The following is a 23,112-nucleotide window of genomic DNA, read 5'->3' as shown; positions in this document are numbered from 1 at the left end:
AGGGTGCTTCCATCATAATTTTTACAAACAAAGCACCTTGAATCATCCAGTGTGTCCTCATTGCCAGTAATTGTGATTTGTTGAAGACTGACAGATGCTAGGGCAGAATTATGAACCAAGGGACTTTGTATTTTGACTAGGAAATTAGAATGTTCTTGTGTCTGATATAAGAAAAGTATCATGCACAGACTTCCTCCCTCCCCAGATTCATTTTTTAACATATCTTGCTCAAGGACAAGCCCCTGATAATTGATTTTTCTTCCTAGATGTGTGTGTGTGTGTGTGTGTGTGTGTGTGTGTACTGTGATAGTCTCAGTTCAATATATATAATAAATGTAATTTTGAAGACTGCATGCTTTCTCCTGACCCTTTTGAGTCCTGCTAGATTGGACTCCTCCCCTGGGTGCACTGGTAGTACTTCCTGGGTTATATAGAATGTAAATAAGGCTCAATTGCATTTATTCATATATCATCTGCATCTACAAGCTGCGGTGGGCTTCAATGACCCCCCAGTCCTTAGTACTGCCCATTCAGTCAAGGAAATTCTGGGGTATCAGGATAATATAGAGAAATGTGGCCAATTTTCTCACTGCCACAGAGCCATATGGGAAAGTGCACTGGCGATGAGAAGATAAGAAAGAGGGTTTTTTTTCTCTCGTGTTTTGCCCTTTGGAACTACTCTTCTAGGAATGGAGGGCAGAAGTCCCTCACTTTGTTCACCATTGGAAAAGGCTCAATGAAAGATTAAGAAAATTCATGCACATTGTTCCTCAAGAGACTTCCCACTGAAAAAGTTTGGAAAGATCCCGGATGAAGAATCAGAGGCAGCAGGTTCTAGTCCTACAAGCAGAAGGGTATCACAGGAAAATAAGTCTTTGGAATCAGATTTGTTTTTAATCCAGGATGTGCCACCTGCTAGCTGGAGAATCCATGTAGACTCCCTGAGCCTCAATGTTTTATCTGTAAAGTGGGAATAGCTGCTTTGAGAATTAAATAAGAAAATGGGTATGAAGTGTTTACTATTATTCCTGGCATACAGTAACACTCAGTAAAGAGTAGCTATGACTGTTGAGTTGTCCTAGCTTATAGCTGATTAGCTACATGATTTATCATCGCTGTAAATAATGGTCTCCTTTTCAAAACAACATTTTTGAAGAAAACCACAATATTAAGTATAATTTGCACAGTGTAAAAATCACACATTTAGGTGTATAATTCCATGATTTTTTTAATTTTAAAAAATTTTAAATAATTTTTAAGTTTATTTATTTATTTTTGAGACATAGAAATAGAGACAGGGAGAGAGGGTGAGAGAATCCCAAGCAGGCTTCATGCTGTCATCCCAGAGCCCAATGCAGGGCTTGAACCCACAACCCTTTGAGATCATGACCCAAGCCGAAATCAAGAGTAGATGATCAACCAATTGATATATCCAGGCACCCCTACAATTCACTGATTCTTAGGAAATTTACCAAGTGATGCAACCATCATCATAATCTAATTTTATATAATTATCACCCCAAACAGAAACCCTGTACCAAGTAGCTGTCATTTCCCTCACTCTCTCCAGTCCTAGGCAACATCTTACCTATCTATGTCTCTACAGATTGCTTATTATGGGCATTTTATACAAACTGAATCATACACCATCTGCTCTTTTGTGACTGGCTTCTTTCCCTTAGAAAAGTGTTTTCAAGGTTTATCCCTGTTATACCATGTATCAACACTTTTGTCCTTTTCATTGAGGAAGAATATTCCATTATATGTATGGACCACGTCTTGTGTATCCATTGTAACATTCTTATCTGTAAAATGAGACTAGGAACACCTGCCTTTTTTACCTGTCAGGGTGGTTGTGAGGATATAATTAGAGAATAGCTATGGAAATGCATTGATAAGGTGAAGCTATAGCTACAAGGTATTATTGTTAATAATATAAAACATAATAGCAATAATGATGATGTTCCTGAGGGGTTGGGACAACCAGTGGCTCCCAAACCTGGCTGCCTTTCGGATTCTTTCAGATATTTAGGAAAATATCGATTCCTGGATCATACCCCAGATCTACTGAATCAGAATCCCTAGGGCTAAGGCCACAGAATCTGTGTTTTTAACAATTCTCCCCAGGTGATCTCTTAAACTTGAGAAATACTGGGTTAGGTGATCCCAATGGTCCCTTTCAGCTAACTACAGTGTTGGGAGTACCTGGAAGTGAAGAAGTCTTTGGTTTTGTTTTGTTTTTTTCTTTGTAGATCTTAAAGGAATAATGGAGCACAGAACATACAGTTTCCAAATGGCCACTTTGTTAAATATTTAGACAAAAATAAAATGAAATAAAGAACAATTGACGTTGGTTAATAATCACTCTGGCCTGTGACACTTCTTGTCTAATGCCTCTAGTATACTGTCTGCTGCTAGATACTGAAAGTTGCAAGGGTGACATTTGGGACCCAAATCAGGTTATTCATCTCAGCTTTCCCACAGCTCTTTGTGTACACAAAGAGTCGCAGTGAAGCCATGTAGGCTGTGGTCATATATGTATTAGTCGTATTCCCAGTGGGTCAATGAATGTGACTCTTTGTTTTGTCTTGCTTAGTCTTTCATTGCAAAGTCATTCTCCTTCCTTTCCTGCCTGGTTCCTTCCCGACTTCCTTGTTTGTGAGTATCCAGATCAATCTTTGGGATATTATTTTGAGCATTATTATGTGGACCGTGGGACAGAATATTGACAATTGGGAGAGACCTGCTGGAAAATCTGGGTTGACCAGTGACGTCACTTATGATCCAGGCCCTTTGCCATAGCTCATTTGAGATGAGATGAGATGAAACCACCTTACCACTGATTTATCCTTTAGCTCCTAAGGCAAGCACATTGCCAAAGAGAAGGATTTAAGGACACCTGGGCAGAGACACATCATTAATAGACAGAATAATACAATATTTTCCTTCTTGAATGAGGAAGCTCTGGAAAAGAGGAGAAAGCCCAGGAAGAAGTGTTTTTGCACTGAGAAAATATGAGTGTATTTCATGTTTTTGAAAATGAAGCCATCCTGAAAGTGATGGACTGTGGACATTAGATCATCTTTTTCTTTACATTTTTTAATGTTCATTACTTTTGAGAGAGAGAGAGAGAGAGAGAGAGAGAGAGAGAGAGAGAGAGAGAGAGAGAAAGCAGGGTAGGGGCAAAGAGAGAGGGAGACACAGTATCCAAAGCAGGCTCCAGGCTCTGTGCTGTCAGCCTGAGGCAGGGCTTGAACTCACAAACCGTGAGATCATGACCTGAATGGAAGTCAGACACTTAACTGACTGAGCCACCCAGGCACCCCGACATTAGATCATCTTGAGCCCACAGCTTGTTGCCTTCCTGGCCTTTCAGCTGTGCTTCCATGACTTCATTTCCTTACCCTCTTCCCCCCTGAAGTAGATTGCCAGTTCCAGCAAATTGTCACCTTGCTTGGCTTTAGCTTTCTTTCTAGGCTCCCAATGGGTGGGAAATGGCCCCTGGAAGCTGTGGCAGGGTGGGAACCCAGCTGTGTAAAGGTGCAACTCACCTCATACCCTCCAAGTGCCAGGAAGCTGGACGGCCAGGAAGCACCCAGCTCTGGCAGCAGACATTGCAGATGTTTCCAAAATGAGAACAGGGAAGCCTTGGTCTAGAGAAGCAGCAAGTTTGATGTCTTTCCAGTGGTACAAGTGGAGAGTACTCAGTAGTAGGCGCCTATTTCTTTAAAGTTTAATGACTCTCATAATGCTACATCCTACAGCCTTTTGGGGATGGAAAAGAGAAGAAAATTTATTCTTGTATATCTTCAGGGCTGGAAGGAACTGAGATTTCACCTAGTGTAATACCTTCAATTTATAGATGGAAAAGTTGAGACTCAGAGATTAAGTGATTTACCTGAGGTCAAACAGCTCCTAAAGGTCTGATTGGGACTGGAATTCAGTCAGGGTCTATCTGACTTCCAAGCTGCTGCCCTTGACCACCATAAATATCCTGCCCTCTGGTCATGGATGTTTGATTACAGAAGAGGCTATGCATGTGTGTGTGGGGACAAGGGTTGTGGGGGAAATTCTGTACTTGTCCCTCAATTTGGCTGTGAACCTAGAACTGTCCTAAAATATATAGTCTTAAAAAGTATCCTCCCCTCGGTGTGCATTGGCAGTGGCACCACGTGGCTTCGCTGGGTGTTAATCATGGAGCTCCTACATGTGGCTTTTTCAGCAACTGGATACCTCCTTTTAACCAGTAGGAAATTGTTATCTTTGAGGCATGAGACGTGGGCAGTAATCATATTATATACATGATTATAGCCCGGTTGCAAGATGGCTGCCACTGCTTCCTTTTTTCTTTCCTTGGGCTTTTACTCCTCCTCTTTTCATCTCCTTTCCCTTAGTTCTTCCTTCCTCCTTGCTTCTTTCCCCTTTCTTTCTTGTTCTCTCTCTATTCCTTCAGACTAGGGTCTTAATGGTAATGATAGCTAGAGTTTATCAAGTGTTTCGCATGCACTAGGCTCTGGGCTCAGCACTTTCTATCCATCATCTGATTTGTGCCCCATGACAACCTTATGAGGTAGGTATTGTTATTATCATTCCTGCTTTGCAGACAAGTAACTGAAGCTAGGGGAGGTTAGGTAACTTGCTCAGGGGCACATAGCTAGGAAATATTGGAGACCCTATTCTGAATGACATCACATCAGCTGCTCTTTTTCCATTACTCCATATTGGGGCCAAAAGGAGAGAGTGAAGAGACTAAAATGTACTGTTGGAAGGTGCTCAACAGATTTTGGCTGAGAGCTGGGACCTCTGGAAAGTTCTTGGTGCCATATGATACTATAGTGTCTGCCATCATGTTCATTTTCATCTGGGGGTGGTTAATCATACTCATAGTTCAGAGGCTTAAGAGGTTTAAGACATGGGAGCAAAATAAGTCCAGAGTCCTAATAGGGCTACACAGCTGACTCTCCAGAGGAGACTGTAGATGAGTGAAATCATAAATATATAGCCACACACATTTCTACACCACCAGTTGTCAGAGTTTTAAAGTACTTGACAAGTTATGGAAAACATCTGACTTAAAGGCACTAACCTCTTGGAAGGTAACCGTAACTCTGGTGGAGTGCTAAGGCAAGAGGCCATCTCTAAGGGTGGGGGGATATTGGCAGTGAATAGATGGGGGAATTGAAAGGGCTCATTCACCCCTTTAAGTCACAAATTAAAGACCCTAGCTTTTAATCGCTTGTGTTACGTTGGATTTGCCAGCAAGGGAGTGAGAGAAATTAGGGTTTGTTTTGACTGAGTTCTTTGACTACTCCATCCTGGGTATGCATATGTGCACCAAGTGGGAGAGGATGCCTGTGTTCATCTACAAACCTTCTCTTGGCCCCCTTCTCAAGACAGAACACTAACAGCCACTTGGACTCAGAGCAGTGTTGGAAGCCACTTTGCATACATTGGAAGTCACTCACCCTTCCCCTTCACAAATGTCCTCTAAGGTGCCCTAGAGAATCTGACTGAATCTTCTCTCAGCACCAACTGAGAAATTTATTAATTAACATGACTTAAAGGATTTGGTGCTTCGGCGAAGCAATCAATATTTGCAAGGGGAGTGAATTATCAGCCCGGTGTTTCTGAATGTCCCTGCTTGGTTCTCCTGCTGAGACCAAAGGAAGAAGAGCCATCAGACCAAAACTGTATTTAATGCTTTCTTTGCACTGGCTAGGGTTGACTGACTTATTTATTTAGAGTTATTACTGATGAGTTAAGCCTGATTAACTCACACTAGTTTTATGCAGCTTGACCTCTGGATGAACTTCTATATACCTTGAGGCTAATGTGTTTTACTCAACAAATTCAACCTTTTCCAATACTCTCTCCCCCAGGCTGAGCTTACCTCTCTTCCTCTTTTCTCCAGCTTCCAGTCCCAGGTGTCTAATCCCCCCACCCCTCCACTGACTTGCCTCTGGTCCCTGTGTTCCTTCCGCTGTATTAGTCATTTCCTTTAGCCCAAGGTAAATGTGAAAATTACACTAGATTCCTTCAGTCCATAAATCTAGCTGTATAACGTATTCTCACATCTCCACCTCATTATTTATGGCAGCCAAGGGTGAGTCCTGGTGAAGACAGCCTTGAATACACAGATCTAGTGTGTAGCATCAGGGTAAATGAAAAGATGAGGGGTGGGTGGTAGTAATACAGGAAAGTATTTCTCTAGCAACAGGTTGATTTGCAAATACAAGCAATGGTGTCTGTGTGCGCGCACGTGTGTGTGTGCCTGTTGTTACTCAGGCAGTTTCTCCCCTTGGATATGGAGGTGAGCAGTAGAGAACATAATTATATGTACATATACATACATACATATTCACCACACACACACATTTCACATTTCAATATTCCACTGCTTAGCCACATACTCTGTGCAAAGGAAAATCTGGCTTCTTGGCAAGTTTGTACTATATGTCCAATGTGCAAGGTTACTTGGGTCACTTTAACTTGAAATAAACTATTAATTTTGAAAGGTCTTCCTGGTTTATAATCTAACCATGGAATGTGACTATGAGTCCATAAATAGGACAGGAACATTAAAAAATAGAAACATGTTAAAACCTTCCAGTAATGCCCCTAAATATCAACAATCATCCTAGAAATTAACATAAATATTTCAATTGCAATAAAATTGTATCAAGTTTGAGAACCCTGTTTGTTAGATTATACTTAGATGAATGTGTTCATTGTCCTTAAAATCCTTAGTTTTACAGGATTTTTCAACTTAGGTATGCCAGTATAATGAAGAAAGTTTTGCTGATGACTTGCTCTTGAATTTGCATGAGCCAAGTTGTTAGAAAGAGCACCCAGTTAGAAATTATGCCTACAGTTGGCAGTTATCACCATATCTCCAAAAGTCTTACTCCAAGGTCAATGTGCATTAGTTTGGTTAGACTAGTCCACATATCTGCTATTGAACTAATCATCACTTATTTCTTCCCTTAGGGGAAAGTTATGTTTGTTCCTCAGACAACTTCTTTAAAAAGGTGGAGTACACCAAGAATGTCAATCCCAACTGGTCTGTCAATGTGAAGACATCTGCCAATATGAAAGCTCCCCAATCCCTGGCTAGTAGCAATAGTGCCCAGGCCAGAGAGAACAAGGACTTTGTGCGTCCCAAGCTGGTGACCATTATCCGAAGTGGGGTGAAGCCTCGGAAGGCTGTGCGTGTGCTTCTGAACAAGAAGACAGCCCACTCTTTTGAGCAAGTTCTCACTGACATCACCGAAGCTATCAAGCTAGAGACCGGGGTTGTTAAAAAACTCTACACTCTGGATGGAAAACAGGTAGGTACTTTTTTTTTTCCAAAGTACTCTTCTTCTCAGTTGTTTTAAATACCTGGATGACCATCCTGCACCTCAGGCATCATTTGCTTGGTTGGGGGACTCTTTCTCCACCTCCCATCACCCTTACTTGATATGTCAATGTCTCATTTGGAAGAGATGTCTTTTCAGCAGACAAAGCAATGGACTAGAAATCTGATGCTTTGCAATTCAATCTGCTTCTGTCTTACTGAGTAGGATGGTCACATAGCCTCAGTTTTCTTATCTGCTAAGTAAAGGTCCTAGAACCTAGATCCTACCCATTCTTATAAATATGAATTTAGCTATCATATAATGCAACCTTGATCACTCAATGCATATGACCAGAAATGAGATTTGTGGGCTCATTTTTTCTTAGATAGCCTCATGTTGGTATTCAGCATTCATTCTGGTGAAAAGAGGTTGAAGTAGCCCTTGTATTCTGTGAAAGGCCTAAGATACAGGGGAAACACTGAAGTCTCTGGTTCATTTTCTTTGCCTCACACTAGACCACATTTTTCCTTTCTCCCTTTTCCATGTGACATGGCTGTCTTAATTTGGTTCCACTGATGGTTTTGTGTGAGAAAGGGACTATTTCAGGATCCTAAAATTAGCCCAAGAAAGATGCTGCCATCTGTTCCTCTCCAAATCAGGTTCTTCATGTCATTGGTTATACTACTGAAGTGCCACCTATATTAATATCTGGGAAAGAATGCAGCCAGGCATCTCCATCAGACAGATGCACCATTCTCTTGAGCATAGGGAGCTGTAAATGTATGACAAAATATGTTCCAAGAGAATTAAAACAGTGGCTGGTTCTCTTGGCTCTAAAGAGAATCATGGTCCCACGTAAGAGAAAACAACTGTGGATTATTATTGGTCCATACTCTCTACCTCTTAAAATACCATTGCTGTTTCAGCAATTAGATAGATTCTAAAGAAGCAGATTCACTATACATCAGAATGATTGACACTGTGTCTTCTCCCATGATTTCTAACATATACTGAATACTTAAATTTCTGGTAAAACTCAAACTCACGTATTTGGGAATTTTTCTAAATGTGTGACTTCTACATGTCCCTCATTTTGTGGTCTGAGTGATACCTGGAGGCATTGGTTGTATGTGATTTGTGTTGTACCAAAACAATAAATTTACCTGCCAAAGGAAAAGTCCCAACTCTCAAGCATCTCTCAAAGGGTATCTCTTTTATGAGGACCAAGTATGTAATAAATAGGAGCTTCCCAGGACCAAGCTTAATCACTGAAAACCTCATCTTGAGGAAACAGAACTTAGAGGTTTTAGGATCACTGGGTCTTAGCATTGACAGTGACCTTAGAAGCCATGGCATTTAATCTCCCACCTATAGTGAGGATATACTCTACAACAATTTCAATTTCATAAGACAGCCTATTCCATTGTTGAAAAGCTGTTAGAAAGATTTTTCTTATTTTGGGCATAGGTCCACTTCTCTATCCCTTCAGACTCTTGGAGTAATGCATGACAAATACAAATCAAGGATTTAAGACTTAGATACAGAAGACTTGGTTTCTAGTTGTAATATTGCAACTTATTTTGTGACCTCGGGCTAACCACTTAGCTTTCGGAAGCCTCCCACTTCTCTGTACAAGGGAGCTGATGACACCTGCCCTACCCATGTTCACAGGATTCTCCTGAAGATCAAAAGAAACAATGAATACAAAAGACATTTGTAAATTAAATCTCAAGATGTAAACAAGTACATGTAGAATTCATTAAATGAGATATGTCAATTGCTAGACAGTTTAGACTTATATTTATAAATGTTAGCTCTTTTCCCTCTGCTTTCCCTCCATCATTCTTAGCATGAATTCTCCGCATTTTGTGGAGCTATACCATACCTTTGGCGTTCTGTGATTGCTCTTAGTGGTAAATAAAGCCACAGCTTTATCTCCTACACGAGCAAGTTACAAACCAGTGATGGATAGATTTTCATCTTATAGCAGACCACACAGAGCATCAAGCCTTCTCCAACTCCTTCAAGCATTGGCCCCCATTTCTTTGGGGAATCTATTACAAAATGCCAATGTATGATACATTGTGTGTACAGAAACATCAGGAGCAGTGCTCAGGGGAGCAGAACAATGCCTTGTCAGGCATCAGAACCTCTGAATACAGTACCTTCTCCTTAAAATGTCTCTTTCTACCTGCTTGGACCGCTGGGGTTGTTTCAAATATCGTATTATCCCTGAAAACTTCTCTATCTTCACTGTGCAAAATTAAAGCAATAACCTTTTTTTTTTTTAATTCTCAGCTACTGATACGTTGTGCAATCTTTATAAATTTTTGTTGATTGAATGGACTGATATAAAGAGATTCTCACTTGGCCCAGGTAGATGTTCTGAGATGTTCTGAGAATCCCTCTGCTCTCAGTGCCCCAAACACTATCTTTAGGTCTATCATAAAAGACAAGAGTGTGCACTCCACTTGGGGAGCTTCTATTTGTTTCTTACTTGGAAATCACACGGGACATACTTTTAAGGCAACATTTCCCAACGCAAAGTATATTCTAAAAATTGTCCCCATCTCCCGCTCCCTTGAAGCTTTTCATAAAAGGGTTCTGTGGTCAAATAATGTTGTGAAACCTGCAAATTATATGCCTTTCTTAGAGATTCATACTGCTCATTGGCACATTAAATGTTCTGAGAAGTCCTGCAGAAAGGAAACCCATTTAATTTAGACCCAGGATTTCCCAATTTTATTTAACCACAAACACTTTTTATGGGATATACATGTATATATTCTGCAGAGCACACTACAAAATGCTGTTTACAGAAGATGCTGAATGATTAGGAGCTAACTACCCTAACCTCATTGGTAAGATTGGTATGCATGGGGTAACCCACAAATCAAACATTGTTGTGTGGTTACAGAAAGGACATTAAATAACAAAATTTGGGAGTGCAGGAATAAACCTACTAATTACAAAATAGGTTCTGAGTATACTGAAAGTTAGCCAAACTCAAAATCCTGGAGCCCAGCCCATTCCACAGTTCTGGTGATGACAGCTCTAATGATAACACCTGTCAGTCACTTTGATTACTGGTGGGTATTCTTACTGCTTGGGAATATAATCTTCCTCAATGTAGGTTGAAGGCACGTGCATGTGTTGCAATGGCATGGACTTGCTTGGATATTCCATGTCTGTCTTTGACTAAATGTGGCACTACGTAGAAAGGACAGCTATGGTGAAGGCTATTTTTTATGGAACATTTTAATCATGAAATTAACGCCATCACGTGGATTTGGTCTTGCTTTAACTGGATCTCAAATTGACAAAAATCATGTGGTTTCCTCGCCCTTTGTTTGAATAATGATAAAATAAAACAGCCCAGTTGATTACCCCAGATTTATTGTTGCATGTGTTCTTCTGTGTACCATTTAATCAACTGACTTACACTGATTGACAAGAAATCTACAGACATGGCTGTCATCTCTTTCTCTCTGTTTTTATTTTGATTGGATGGCTTTTGGAGCCCTTGATCTTTTTCGGGCTTATGTTTTGCCAGTATAAAAGACAGAGTTCCTGACTCATTGCCCCTGAGATATTTGTGATCTGTGTAGATAGAGGATCTAACCATCAGCACAAAGGGGTCCCAAATTATTCCTCACTTCAATAAGAAGTTGCTAATGAAATGAGGAGGGGTCAGCAGGACCCTTGCTAATCTCAAGGACTGTAATGGATTTCTAGGAGGTCAGGGAAAATATGAAGGGTTAGATGATGATGCATATTAGTTAATTCCCAGGTGATATTGTTCTTTTGATTCTTTGACAGCTGGAGTGGTTGTTGCCGTGTGTTGACAAAATTATCCAAATATTTATTTTCATGATCAAGCCACACATTTATGCTTAAAGATTATAGATGTGTAAAGACTAGAACCCAAATTTCTGGTTCACTTGGTAATAGAAGCTCAGTAGTCTAGGCTTAAATTCATTTTTTTTTTAACATCGGATTTATTTATTTGTCTGTTTATTTGTTTGGGGGAGGGAGTGAATAGGAAGAGGGAGAGAATCTTACGCAGGCTCCATGTCCAGCACTGAGGCCATTGCACGGCTCTATCTCACAACCAAGAGATCATGACTGGAGCTGAAATCAAGAGTTGAACACTTAACCAACTGACCCACCCAGGCACCCCCTAACCTTGTATTCATTTCTGTAAAGCACAGAGCAAGGTGTTTCCATTAGAGATGCAGAGCTTTAATAATAGACTTCTAGCTTTTTGGCATCTTAATCAGGAGTGCAGCTGGTCTTCACACCATCCATATTCATGCTGCACTTATTGGCATCTCTGGTCTCCATTTTGTCCACATGCAGGGTCTGTGCAGTTAAAGATTTATCACTGTTTCAAGACACATGCTTAAAGGCTAAGTATGGCCTTTAGTATTTGTGTTAGCTTTGTTAGGCCAGTTTTCAATGCGGTGAATTTATTTTGTGTCTCTATTATCTTTCTATTACCAACTACTTGAACCAGGAATTTTAAGTCTCAGAAAATAACATGAAAGGGTTTTAAGCTGATTCCAAGATAACCCATAGCCTTGGAAGCTATAACAGGAGATTTAAGAAATGTTTTGAACCATATGATGATGAAATAGGAAAATGACAGCACAGAGGATGTTTGAACAACTGTTAAGTATTCCAGAAAAAAACTTGTTCTGTCTTGCTATACTAAATAACTGGGTGCTGCAGGAAACATAGGAAGACAAGTTGGATTTAACCTTGAAAACGTTGAGTGCATTTTCCAAGATGAATGTATTCTTACTTTGCTTGTGTAGCCAGCTTTTCTCTCCCCCACCCCTATCATCTCTACCCCTCCAGCCACATCTGGTCTTACTTATATTCTCTTGTCTCCAGCTCTCTCAGAGCCAACCTCTTTCCTCCTAGTGTTATGACCCTTTCAGTTGACATTTAGCTCAATAGAAAAGGCCACGTGGCCATAAGTTATGCCCCCAAGAGGGAGGTCATTTATCATTGACCTTCTCTTGAACAACTCAAGGCTGGAAAGGTGATGTTTGTATTACCAAAAGATCCCCCTCCCCAGCCTTCCACAGATTCAGTTCTTGAAGACAAGCTTTGAAAGCATTAGCTTGGGCATGAAGTGGAAAAGAGCAAAGACGGAAAGCCAGGTTCTGTGAAAGGAGACAGTTTGCAAACTACCTTGCCATTTGTAATGTATACTTCAAGATGCCTCACACTGAGGTAGATTTTGTACTTTAAAAGAAGGCATATGATGGAGGTAGCCAAACATCAAATATACTGTCTTTCTGAAAAGAAAGGGCAAAGTGTAGCTTGGTAATTGATTATTTCTTCAGTAATCTATCCTTTTAGAGTTGTATTGTTGAAGAGATGCTCTTGGCTCTGAGCTTTGTTGGAAGTGGGGTCTGGACACTTCAATCAAAAGCTTTGGCATAGTATTCCAGTCTCCCTCACTGACTAGTCTATCAGTATCCAACATTCCGCATATAGAAAGAGCCCTAAACTGGGATTCAGAGACCTGAGATCTAATATCCACTCTATTCTCCACTAACTATGTAATATGGGGCCAAACACATCTCTTCTCTGGGCCTTAGGTTTTGAGATAAGTATATGACCTCCAAGAGTACTTCTAGTTCTATGATAACAGAGTATTCATCTCACAATGTGGTTTCTGTCTAGATATTTTTCACCAAGCCACTACTCTTCTCAATGTCCTTCAACTCTCTGTGCTCCCACAATCTCCAGCGTAATGTAGTACTCATCTTGGTGGATATGTTGTTTTCTAGGATGGTCCCTATGGTATTTGCACAGTTCTTGTATTCAGAAGATCTGAATATAAGATCTTGCAATTTCTGTGATGGCATGACTAAAGAATATTTTCAAGCTTATAATTTTGATTTGACCTCTCTTTCTCTCCAATGGATGATATGAGGGGTAGAGGGTGGAGGAATCATAAAACAAAGAAGATTAAAACCAGCCTGCTAAAATTGTGGCAGGTGTTTGACAGTGTAGTTATTAAGGTGTCTCCACCACAGTGGTGCTATTTTCAATGCTGGGAAGGATCATTGCCAATAGGGCAATTTCCTGAGTAAACTGAAGAGGATCATCAAGTAAGGATTGATCCGGGGATGCAGACTATTGTATTACTGACCACTGAAGTAATTGGTCACTTGACCTTCACTTTTTATTTTCATCTTTCTCATTATTATCATTCCCTCAAAAGGACAAGAAAAGCATTGCCCCCAAATACTGATTTTAAAATACCCTTACTGAAATATAATTCCAGTATCATACACTTCATGCATTTTAAGGGTACAATCCAGTGGCTTTTAGTATATTCACAGAGTTGTGCATCCATCACCACAATCAATTTTAGAACAACATCATCACCACACACACACACACACACACACACACACATGTACTACATCCTGTAGACATCATGCTCCAATCTCCAGTCATTACATCCCTAGGCAAATTCTTATCTATTTTCTATCTCTACAGATTTGTCCATTCAGGACTTTTAATATAAATAGAATCATACAATTATGTGATTTATTGTGGTTTACTTCTTTGCATGTTTTCAATAATGATGATATTGTAACATAGCAGTACTTCATTCTTTGTTATGGCTGAATAATAATCCATTGTTAAAATATATCACAGTTTATTTATTAATTCATTAGTTGATGGCCATTTGGTTGTTTCCACCTTTTGGCTATTATGAATAATGCTGTTACGAACATTCAGATTCAGATTTTTATGTGGCCTTCCTTTATCTTGGGTAAATACCTAGGAGTGTTATTGCTCTGATATATGTTCAAAAGGTTAAGAAATTGCCAAAATATTTTCTAAAGTAACATCACCATTTTTCATGCTTATCAGCAATGTATGAGAATTCCTCCACATCCTTTTAAAACTGGTTGTCAATTCTATTTTTATTAGGGTCATCCTAGTGGGTGTGAAGTAGTATCTCATAGAGGTTTTTATTTGAACTTCCTTAATAACTAATGATATCAAATATTTTTTCACATGCTATTGAACATTTATATATCTTCTTTGGAAAAATGTCTGTTTAGATACTTTGCCCATTTTTAAGTTGAGTTATCTGTTTTCTTATTATTGAATTATAAGAGTTCTTTATATATTCTGGATACAAGTCCTTTATACGTATGTAATTTGCAATACTTTTCTCCCAGTCTGTAGCATGTATTTTCATCTTAACTTTTCAGGAGCATTTTTTTCATTCTGATGAAGTCTAATTTATTAATATTTCTTTTTCAAAAATTTTTAATGTTTTTTATTTATTTTTGAGGGACAGAGAGAGACAGTTCAAGCAGGGGAGGGTCAGAGAGAGAAGGAGACAGAATCCGAAGCAGGCTCCAGGCTCTGAGCTAGTTGTCAGCACAGAGCCTGGTGCGGGGCTCGAACCCACGAACTGTGAGATCATGACCTGAGCCGAAGCAGGATGCTTAACCGACTGAGTCACACAGGTGCCCCTATGAATTTTTCTTTTATGCAGTATGCACTGGTATCATATCTAATGACACCTTATGTAACAAAAGGCCCTCAAAATTTTCTTCCATGTTTTCTTCTAGAAGTTTTATAGTTTTGTTTCTTATACTTAAGTATCTGATACATTTTATATTCTGTTTTGTGTATGATGTGAGGTAAGGATTAAGGTTCTTTTTTGTTCTCTGTGTTAGAGGAAATATATACCTAATTTTTCTAGCACCATTTGTTGAAAAGATAAGACAGTTTGTTAAATTTTAATTTTTTAAATTATTTTATTTAATTTAAAAAATTTTAAATGGTTATTTTTGAGGGAGAAGGAGGAACAGATAGAGAGACACACACACACACACACACACACACACACACACACACACACAAAATCCAAAGCAGGCTTCAGACTCTGAGCTGTTACCACAGAGCCTGACATGGGGCTCAAACCCATGGACTATGAGATCATGACCTGAGCTGAAGTTGTACACTTAATAGACTGAGCCATCCAGGCACCCCCAAATTTGAATTTAACATGACATTTAGAAATAGCAGTGGCCCGTATCCTCATATTTGGGGGTACGATGGCATCAAAAGTTAGCAAGGAAATACCCTAAAGTTTTCTATAACTTGTAAGAAATATGGTGTAAACTAACAGCATGGAAGTTTCTCCTATATAGATGTTCTGAAATACTCACTCCAAGGCCACTGCTACAGCAATTAGGCTGGCTAAGGTTCATTAAGTAGAAAAAACCAAGAGGACTTGATAAAAGAAGTTAAAAGGAACCATTGTTCCTTGGTAGTGCTTACCGCCATGGTCTAGACTACTGAAGTTCTCATCCAAGACCCATCCAAACTTGCTTGTCCCATGTCCTATTTCTTTAGGGTAGTACTAAGCTGGGCTGGGGCAGGGAATGTAGGGCAAGGCCCTGAATTTCATGGGTTACTTTTTACAGTAATAGCTTAATTGTGATATAATTTATATACCATATACTTCACTCATTCAAAATGTACAATTCAATGATTTTTATATATGTCTATAGATATGTGAAACCACAACCACAGTTAATTTCAAAACATTCTTATTACCTAAAAAAAATCCTGTACCTTTTAGCTAACCCCCCACCCCATATCCCTCCCAGCCTTATGTTACCACTAATCTATTTTCTATATCTATAGATTTTCCTTTTCTGGACATTTAATATAAACTAGTACAATATGCAGATTTTTGTTACTGACTTCTTTCATTCAGCATGTCTTTTGAAGGCTCAGCCATGTTGTAGTGTGTATTTGGACTTCATTCCATGTTATGAATGAATAATATTCCATTGTATGGATATATCACATTTTATTTATCCATTCATTTATTGATGAATATTTGAGTTGTTTCCATCTTTGGGCTACTATTAATAATGAAGCTATGGATATTTGTATAACTCTTTGTGTGTGGACATATATATTCATTTCTTTAAAATATATACCAAGTAATGGAATTGTTGGGTGTTAGGATTTCTCCTGTCCCCTCATCACTAAGCACATGTTCTTAAAACATGTGTCCCAAGGGATGCTTCAGACAAATTCATTCTTCTTTCTGTTTAGAGATTTGGCCCACAGTTCTTGCCAAAACAATATAGAAGGAAAAACAAAATTACCTTTCACAAGTTTTCTTAAAGCTAGAGTAAATATAAAGAAGCCATTTCCTTTTTCTTTTTATCCCAGTCCCATTGATTAATTCTCCATAATCAAAGACGCTTTCTAAACAGAAGGGACTCCTAGTACAAAGAGTCACAGACTATCCTCAAACCACCAAAGTTACTTAATTTTATAAAGGTATGTCAAAGGCAAGGCGCCTGGGTGGCTCAGTTGGTTAAGTATTCGACTTCAGCTCAAGTCATGATCTCACAGTTTGTGAGTTCAAGCCCCACATAGGGCTCTGCTGACAACTCAGAGCCTGGAGGCTGTTTCGGATCCTGTGTCTCCTTTTCTCTTTCAGCCTCTCCTCCATTTCCACTTTGTCTGTCTCTCTCAAAATTAAACATTAAAAAGGTATATCAAAGGGGATTTCCAGAATCCCACTCTATCTATTTTCCTAGGCTTAGAATACTTCTATTCTTGATACTACAAACCCCACCTTTTCCATGTATTGTGGTATTAGCTCCTGACAAAAGTCAGCTTGGGTATAGGGAACCACAGCAGTTCCCTGCTTGTTTTCAAACAGGGCAAATTTCTCCCCAAGTGGCATTTGGCAATTTAGAAACATTTTTGGTTGTCATGAATGGGGGTAGTGTGCTACTGACAGCTAGTTGGTAGGGGCCAGGGAGGCTGCTAAGCATCTTACAATGTACGTAACAGCTCTCCACAACAAAGTATTTTCTGACCCAAAATGTCAGTAGTGCTATGGTTGAGAAACCCTATGTTACAGGATAAAGAACAAAGCATATGTGGCAGAAGATGAATCTGAGAGGAAGTCAAGGGCAAGATCCAGTAACAACCTCATAAACTATGTTCCAGAGCTTGGATGTTATCCTGTAGGGTTAGAAGCCACTGAAGGATTGTAAGCAGAAGAACAATGTAATCAGATGTGCAGTTTGGTTAGGTCATTCTGTTGCTTTGGATTTGAGGAAGACAAGATGAGTAGGGAGGCCAAGTAGGAGGCTGTGTGGTAGAACAGAATGGAGAATAGAAGGATCTAATGGACACAGGAAAAGAGAAAACAGGTTCTGGAAATATTTGGGAGATAGAAACTAGAGAGCTTCATGATTAATTGAATTTAGGTATATATTCATTTTTTATTGCTATGTAATAAATGACCACAAATGTAGTAGCTTAGGACAACATCCATTTATTATCTTATGGTTCTGTAGGTCAGAGTTAAAGTAGATTTGACTGGGTTCTCTCTTTAGGGTCCCACAAAGCTGAAGTCAAGATGTCAGGCTAAGCTTCTATCTAAAATTTCTGGGGGTGAATCCATTTTCAGATTCATTCAGGCTTTTGGCAGAATTAATTTCCTTGGACTGTAGGTCTACAGTCCCCATTTCCTTGTTTATTGTCAGCTGGGAGCTATTTCCAGCTTGTAGAGGCTACTCACATTCTTCTCACATGACTCTCTCCATTTTCAAGCCAACAAGGTTACATCAAATCCTTCTCATGCTTAGAATCTAACTACCCCTTCTACCACCAGATCAAACTATCTGCTTTTAAAGGGGTTCATGTGATTAAATTGCTCTCATCTGGATGATTTTCTCTTTGATTAACCCAAATTGATTGATTACTAACCCTAATTACATTGACAATTCTTTTTTGCCATGTAACATAATTATAAGAATGCTGTATTCACAGATTTGTACCACACTCAAGGGGAGAAAATTATACAAAGGCAAGGGTCATTATTAGAATTTTACTTAGGGGTGCCTGGGTGGCTCAGTCAGTTAAGCTTCTGACTTTGGCTCAGGTCATGATCTGAAAGTTTGTTAGACTCTGTGCTAACAGCTCAGACCCTGGAGCCTGCTTTGGATTCTTTGTCTACCTTTATCTGTCCTTCCCCTGCTTATGCTCTGTCTCTCCCAGTCTCTCAAAAATAAATGAACATTGAAAAATTTTTTAAAAATTAAGAATTCTGCCTACTATAAGCAATGGAGAGGCAGGATTTAGGTGACTCTAAGGTTTATGGCTGAGGTGTATGGGTGAATGATAAGGCCATTCATTGTGGTGGGGAAATCCAGGGTAAGAAGCAGAGTTTAGATATACTGAAGTTGGAATGCCTTGCTACATCTAAGGGGAGTCTCCAGAAAGTCATGATATATATGGGTCTAGAACCCAGGGGACATGTGTGGGATGGAGATACAGATTTGGGAGTAATTTGGAAACAATGGAAGTAAAAATCAGGCAAGATAAGATGAGCTTACCAAGGGTTCAGATGTGAAGTTGCTACGGGAGAAGACCATGGTGGGGAGTATTTGCATTAAAGGGATGGGGAGGACAAGAAGCCCAGGAACAATTAGAGCAATAGCTGGAGGCAGGAATGTGCAGCTGTGTCAAATGTGGCAGACAAGTTCCGTTTCAGAGGAATATTTAAGCTATGAAGCGAATCAAATCCAGGTTATATGAATAGTCATTATTGCAGGAGATAAGAAATCACAGAGCAGGGGCTGGCTCAGGAAGACCTTCACAACCAACCAGGCAAACAGAATCATAACTGGGTCAGGCTGTGAGATTTGATGTTTCTTTGGCAGCTCCCCATGCTCCAGATCTATCCTAACTTGCCCATCTAGTGTCCCATTTTCCTAGGGCCTTCCTCTCTGCTAGCTCTTGTGTTGTACATGGTTGCTGAAATGCCCTTCTAAAATAACTTATGTCATGTATGTGTTTTACTATACAGAGTTAGTCATTTGTCCAATTGTGCCCCACATTATGTTATAACTTAAAGCTCTACACACAAATAAATCAGTTCTTTTTTGGGGTCTGAGCTCGATCTCATCTTATGGAGTCAATTGGTAAGACTCTAACAAATCAATCCTCACTATAATATTAACTCTTATCAGTTTAGAGCATTTTTCCCAAACTGTGTTATATGTAATACTAGTCTGATCAAATGTTCTTTGATCAAATAAGTTTAGTAACATTGCATAATATATTCCCATCTTAGAAGAAAAAACTACAATAAGCTCTCTGTAAGGAAACCTGATTGACTTTGTTTAGTCCAGTGTTCCCTGAACTTGTTTGAACACCAAACCTTTTTTTTTTAAAAAAATAAATACATAAAAAACAATGATCATATGGTAGAATGCACTTTGGGAATCATTGGCCTCTGCCTCAGGTATTTATTTGCATTTGAATTAGAGAATCTTGAAAAGAAAAAAAACCCTTTAAGGCCCAAAGGAATAATTAATTGGAGAGAAAACAGGCACCACTGCAATTTGACAGGAGTGATAAACTGGGGCAACAGGGTCTTTGGAGCTAGAGTATTGACAGTCACCACCAAGGTGACACCTATTCATCCACAGTAAAGGTAGAGCTTGAGAGCATTTATCCTGCTACAGACTCTAGAGGGAAAAGGGGAAATTGATCAAAAAAGGAGATTTCTCTAGCAGATGTTTCAAGAGTCCCCAAAGTTGTAAGAGATTATGAGACTCCTTTTGATTACTGGCATTGAAATTGAGCTTCTCTAACCACAGTGGTAAAGAGGCAGCACGGGCTCAGTTCCTTTGCCAGGTTTAGAAAGTTCACAATAGATTTAATCCTGTATAAGCCAGCACTCTCCCCACTACTCCACTCTGCAGAGTCTCCCTGGAAGACTCAGAGACAGGTTTACTAATTAGACTTCACCGCCATAAGTAGTGCTTGCCATATATGTGTACTGCACATTTGTTTTACACCAAGTCCATGCTCTCCAGCTGGCAACAATTTGGCAGACCCTAGGGGTCTGAATGGCTCCCCCAGCATGGTAATATACCTTGAAAGAGGTTTTGGCCCAGTGACCAGTACCTACTGAAGTGTGCCTATGCAAGACTGTGCCTCTGTTTCATTTAAGTATTGGCTGTCTCATCTGATGAAGTCGTATATAAATATTTATATGTCAGGACATTTCTGGTCTTACTGGAGACATAATATAGCCTTGATAAAAAAGCTTCCCTCTGGCAGTCTTTGCCTCCATGGTTTATTTAAAATGACAGTTGATAGGTGAACTTCCTCTTGCTGTTTGCAAAGAAGATGGAGCCCTGCCTTGCTTGGAGTTCCAAGTGTTTGGCTTGTTGCCTGCTGGGAATTAATGTTTGTGCTTTCCCAGGGCCTCCCCTGATTAAAAGAAGTACAGATTCTCTAACGTGCCATTCTACTCTTTAGATTTTGGATCTTCAGGAAGAGTTCAATATACTTACAGTTGTATTATGACTTTTGTGGCCCTAGGCACATTTCTTTTGTGGACATTATTATTATTATTATTTCCACTGTGTTGGTACAAAGAGGAATATGTTAGCATTATATATTTAGACATTTTCCTCAACCTAAATGTTTGTTTTCTTTCTGATTTTAAAGGAAATTAAATCATTTTCATGGGTTCATAAAAGTATGGTGGGCCCTTGGCACTGTGCCACCATACCAAATGGATAATCTGCTGTGGATATACTGGGCTGCTTCCTGGGTTGGTTGTGAGCTCATATGAGCTAAGCGGTGAATAAGAATGCTGTGACTGAGTATTTAGATCAAGAGAGCAGTAGTTACTTAGACCTCCCAACCAATAGTTGAGAAGTAGCAAGTAAGACCCTTGTCTTAGTTAAGCTCTAACATATTTTACTCTCTGTACAAAGCATGATAAAATGCCATCAGTAGTCAGTATTTCCTCTGGCTTAGTGGACTCAGATCTGGGAACAGGGGACTGCTTCCTCAGCATCTTCAAAGAGATACTTCTGGGATTGATGAATGGTATCATTCATTTCCAGGCTGGTAGTGCTTCTGTCATTTAGCCTGCAGCCCTGCAGAAGACAGCTGAGTGAAAAGGGTGTGGAAGCTGATTAGCAATGAGATAGATTACTGCAGGCTCATCCAGAGGAATCAGGGTGGGGGCTGGTTTTAGTCCAGGTCTGTTTTTAGTGGCAGTTAATATAGACACCTCCACCTCAACCCCAACCATAATCTTCTTTAGCAATAGCCACTCAACTGTAGAATGGGGTTCCAAATGCTACTACTGCTGTTATGTTGGCTGCTAAAAAGTCTGTTGGCTAAAGGTCTACCAATAAGCCTCACCTGGAAGTTGGTGGTAGCTGGAATTGAAGATGAACTGATGTAGAAAGTAAGAATTTAGAGGGGTTTCCCCCATGGAGTTTACTTTACATAGCCACCATTGCTTTCAGATTTTCCTCCAACTGGGGCTATGGCTAGGACTCAGACTCCAGGGGAAATAGCTATTTACTTGGCAGGGTAAGACATTCCCAGTGCCCCTCCCACAACCACTTGGCTTAACAGTCCTAGCTCTGGTTCAGTTCACTGAGTGGTATGGAGTTTCGGTCCTCCACAGGGACCTTGCCAAGACCTTGAGGTCAAATAGAGCAATCTCTCTCCCTCCCTTATGGTCAAGCAAAAAATCTGTTTAAATCAATATGTTTCCATACCCCCAGCTAAATGAGGCTTTCAAGGATGGTAGCATCTGCTCCATACTGCCCTTGTTAAGTCTTAGCATGAAGTAGAACAGAATGGTGTAGGGTGGCTGGGTTTGTGTATGTAATGCATATGGCATAAATGCAAGGATACAGACCCTGGAAATCACACAAAGGCAGAATCAGTGGGGACTCAAAGCAAAAGCAAAATATAATTGGAAACAATTAAGGTTAATCAGAGTTTGCAGTGTCTACGAAATTTTGCTTTGGAATACAAAGGAGAGCTTGATTTTCCATTACTCATAATACAATAGATCAAGGGTCAGCAAATTATGTAGAGGTCTAAAAAACAAGAAGAAAAATGTGCAACAGAGACCATTTGATATCACAAAGCCCAATATATTTATCACATGGCCTGTGTTTGCCAATGTTTTTCAGAGAAACAGAAGCCAAAAGATATCTATCTATCTATCTATCTATCTATCTGTCATCATCATCATCTGTCAAGAGATTTGTTTTAAGGAATTGATCTAGGCTATTGTGGGGCCTTGAAAATCTGAAATATTAGGCAGACTGGTAGGGCAAGAGACCCAGTGAACAGTTGATGTTTCAGTCTGGAGTCTGAAGTCATGACCCTTTATAGAAAATATTTGCCAACCTCTTAGAATAATGGAAGGAATATAAGAAGGAATAATAGAAAAGACCCTTGGGAAAGGGACCTGCAGACTCTTGCTCTGCCACTGAATAGCTAGGTAATCTAGAGTAAACCACTGCCATGGTTCTTTACATGCCACTAAATCACTGGATCATAGTTTCTACTTTTATAGAGTAGATTACTTCAAGAGTTTCTCCCACAAAGAAAGCATTGTTTGTGCTTTAATTGTTTCTATTTGTAAATTTCTGTGATTCCATAACTCAAATCTGGCAGATCCCAAATAGGCTAGCTTAAACTGCTTCCTGTTGATGTCTAGAAATGACTCCACACTGTCAAGAATCCCAGATAGCAGTAAATTTTAATTATAACATACAGAATAAACAAAATGCCCAATCTTTACAGTTTATTAGTAGTTTTCTTAATAGTAGTTTCTGTTAAGGATAACAGACTGTGACAGTTCTCTATAATCATTTGAGACACATCCGCTATTGGTATTGTACAAGACACT

The 23,112-nt window shown here is 39.6% G+C and overlaps 1 protein-coding gene across 8 annotated transcripts in view; it reads left to right on the top strand.

Moving 5' to 3' along the window:
- DCX (doublecortin) overlaps window positions 1-23,112 on the top strand; it is a 162,636-nt gene that overhangs the window by 61,488 nt on the left and 78,036 nt on the right. For all 8 annotated transcript variants that reach the window (XM_029930322.1, XM_029930323.1, XM_029930325.1 and 5 more), the window contains one exon: window positions 6,988-7,328. In XM_029930322.1, the coding sequence (XP_029786182.1) occupies window positions 6,988-7,328 (341 nt within the window). The remainder of the gene's footprint in view (window positions 1-6,987; window positions 7,329-23,112) is intronic.

Source organism: Suricata suricatta, chromosome X (genome assembly GCF_006229205.1).
Source record: "Suricata suricatta isolate VVHF042 chromosome X, meerkat_22Aug2017_6uvM2_HiC, whole genome shotgun sequence".
Taxonomy (NCBI): Eukaryota; Metazoa; Chordata; class Mammalia; order Carnivora; family Herpestidae; genus Suricata; species Suricata suricatta.
The sequence above is the reverse complement of the archived record's forward strand: the minus strand, read 5'-3'. Positions and strand labels throughout refer to the sequence as shown.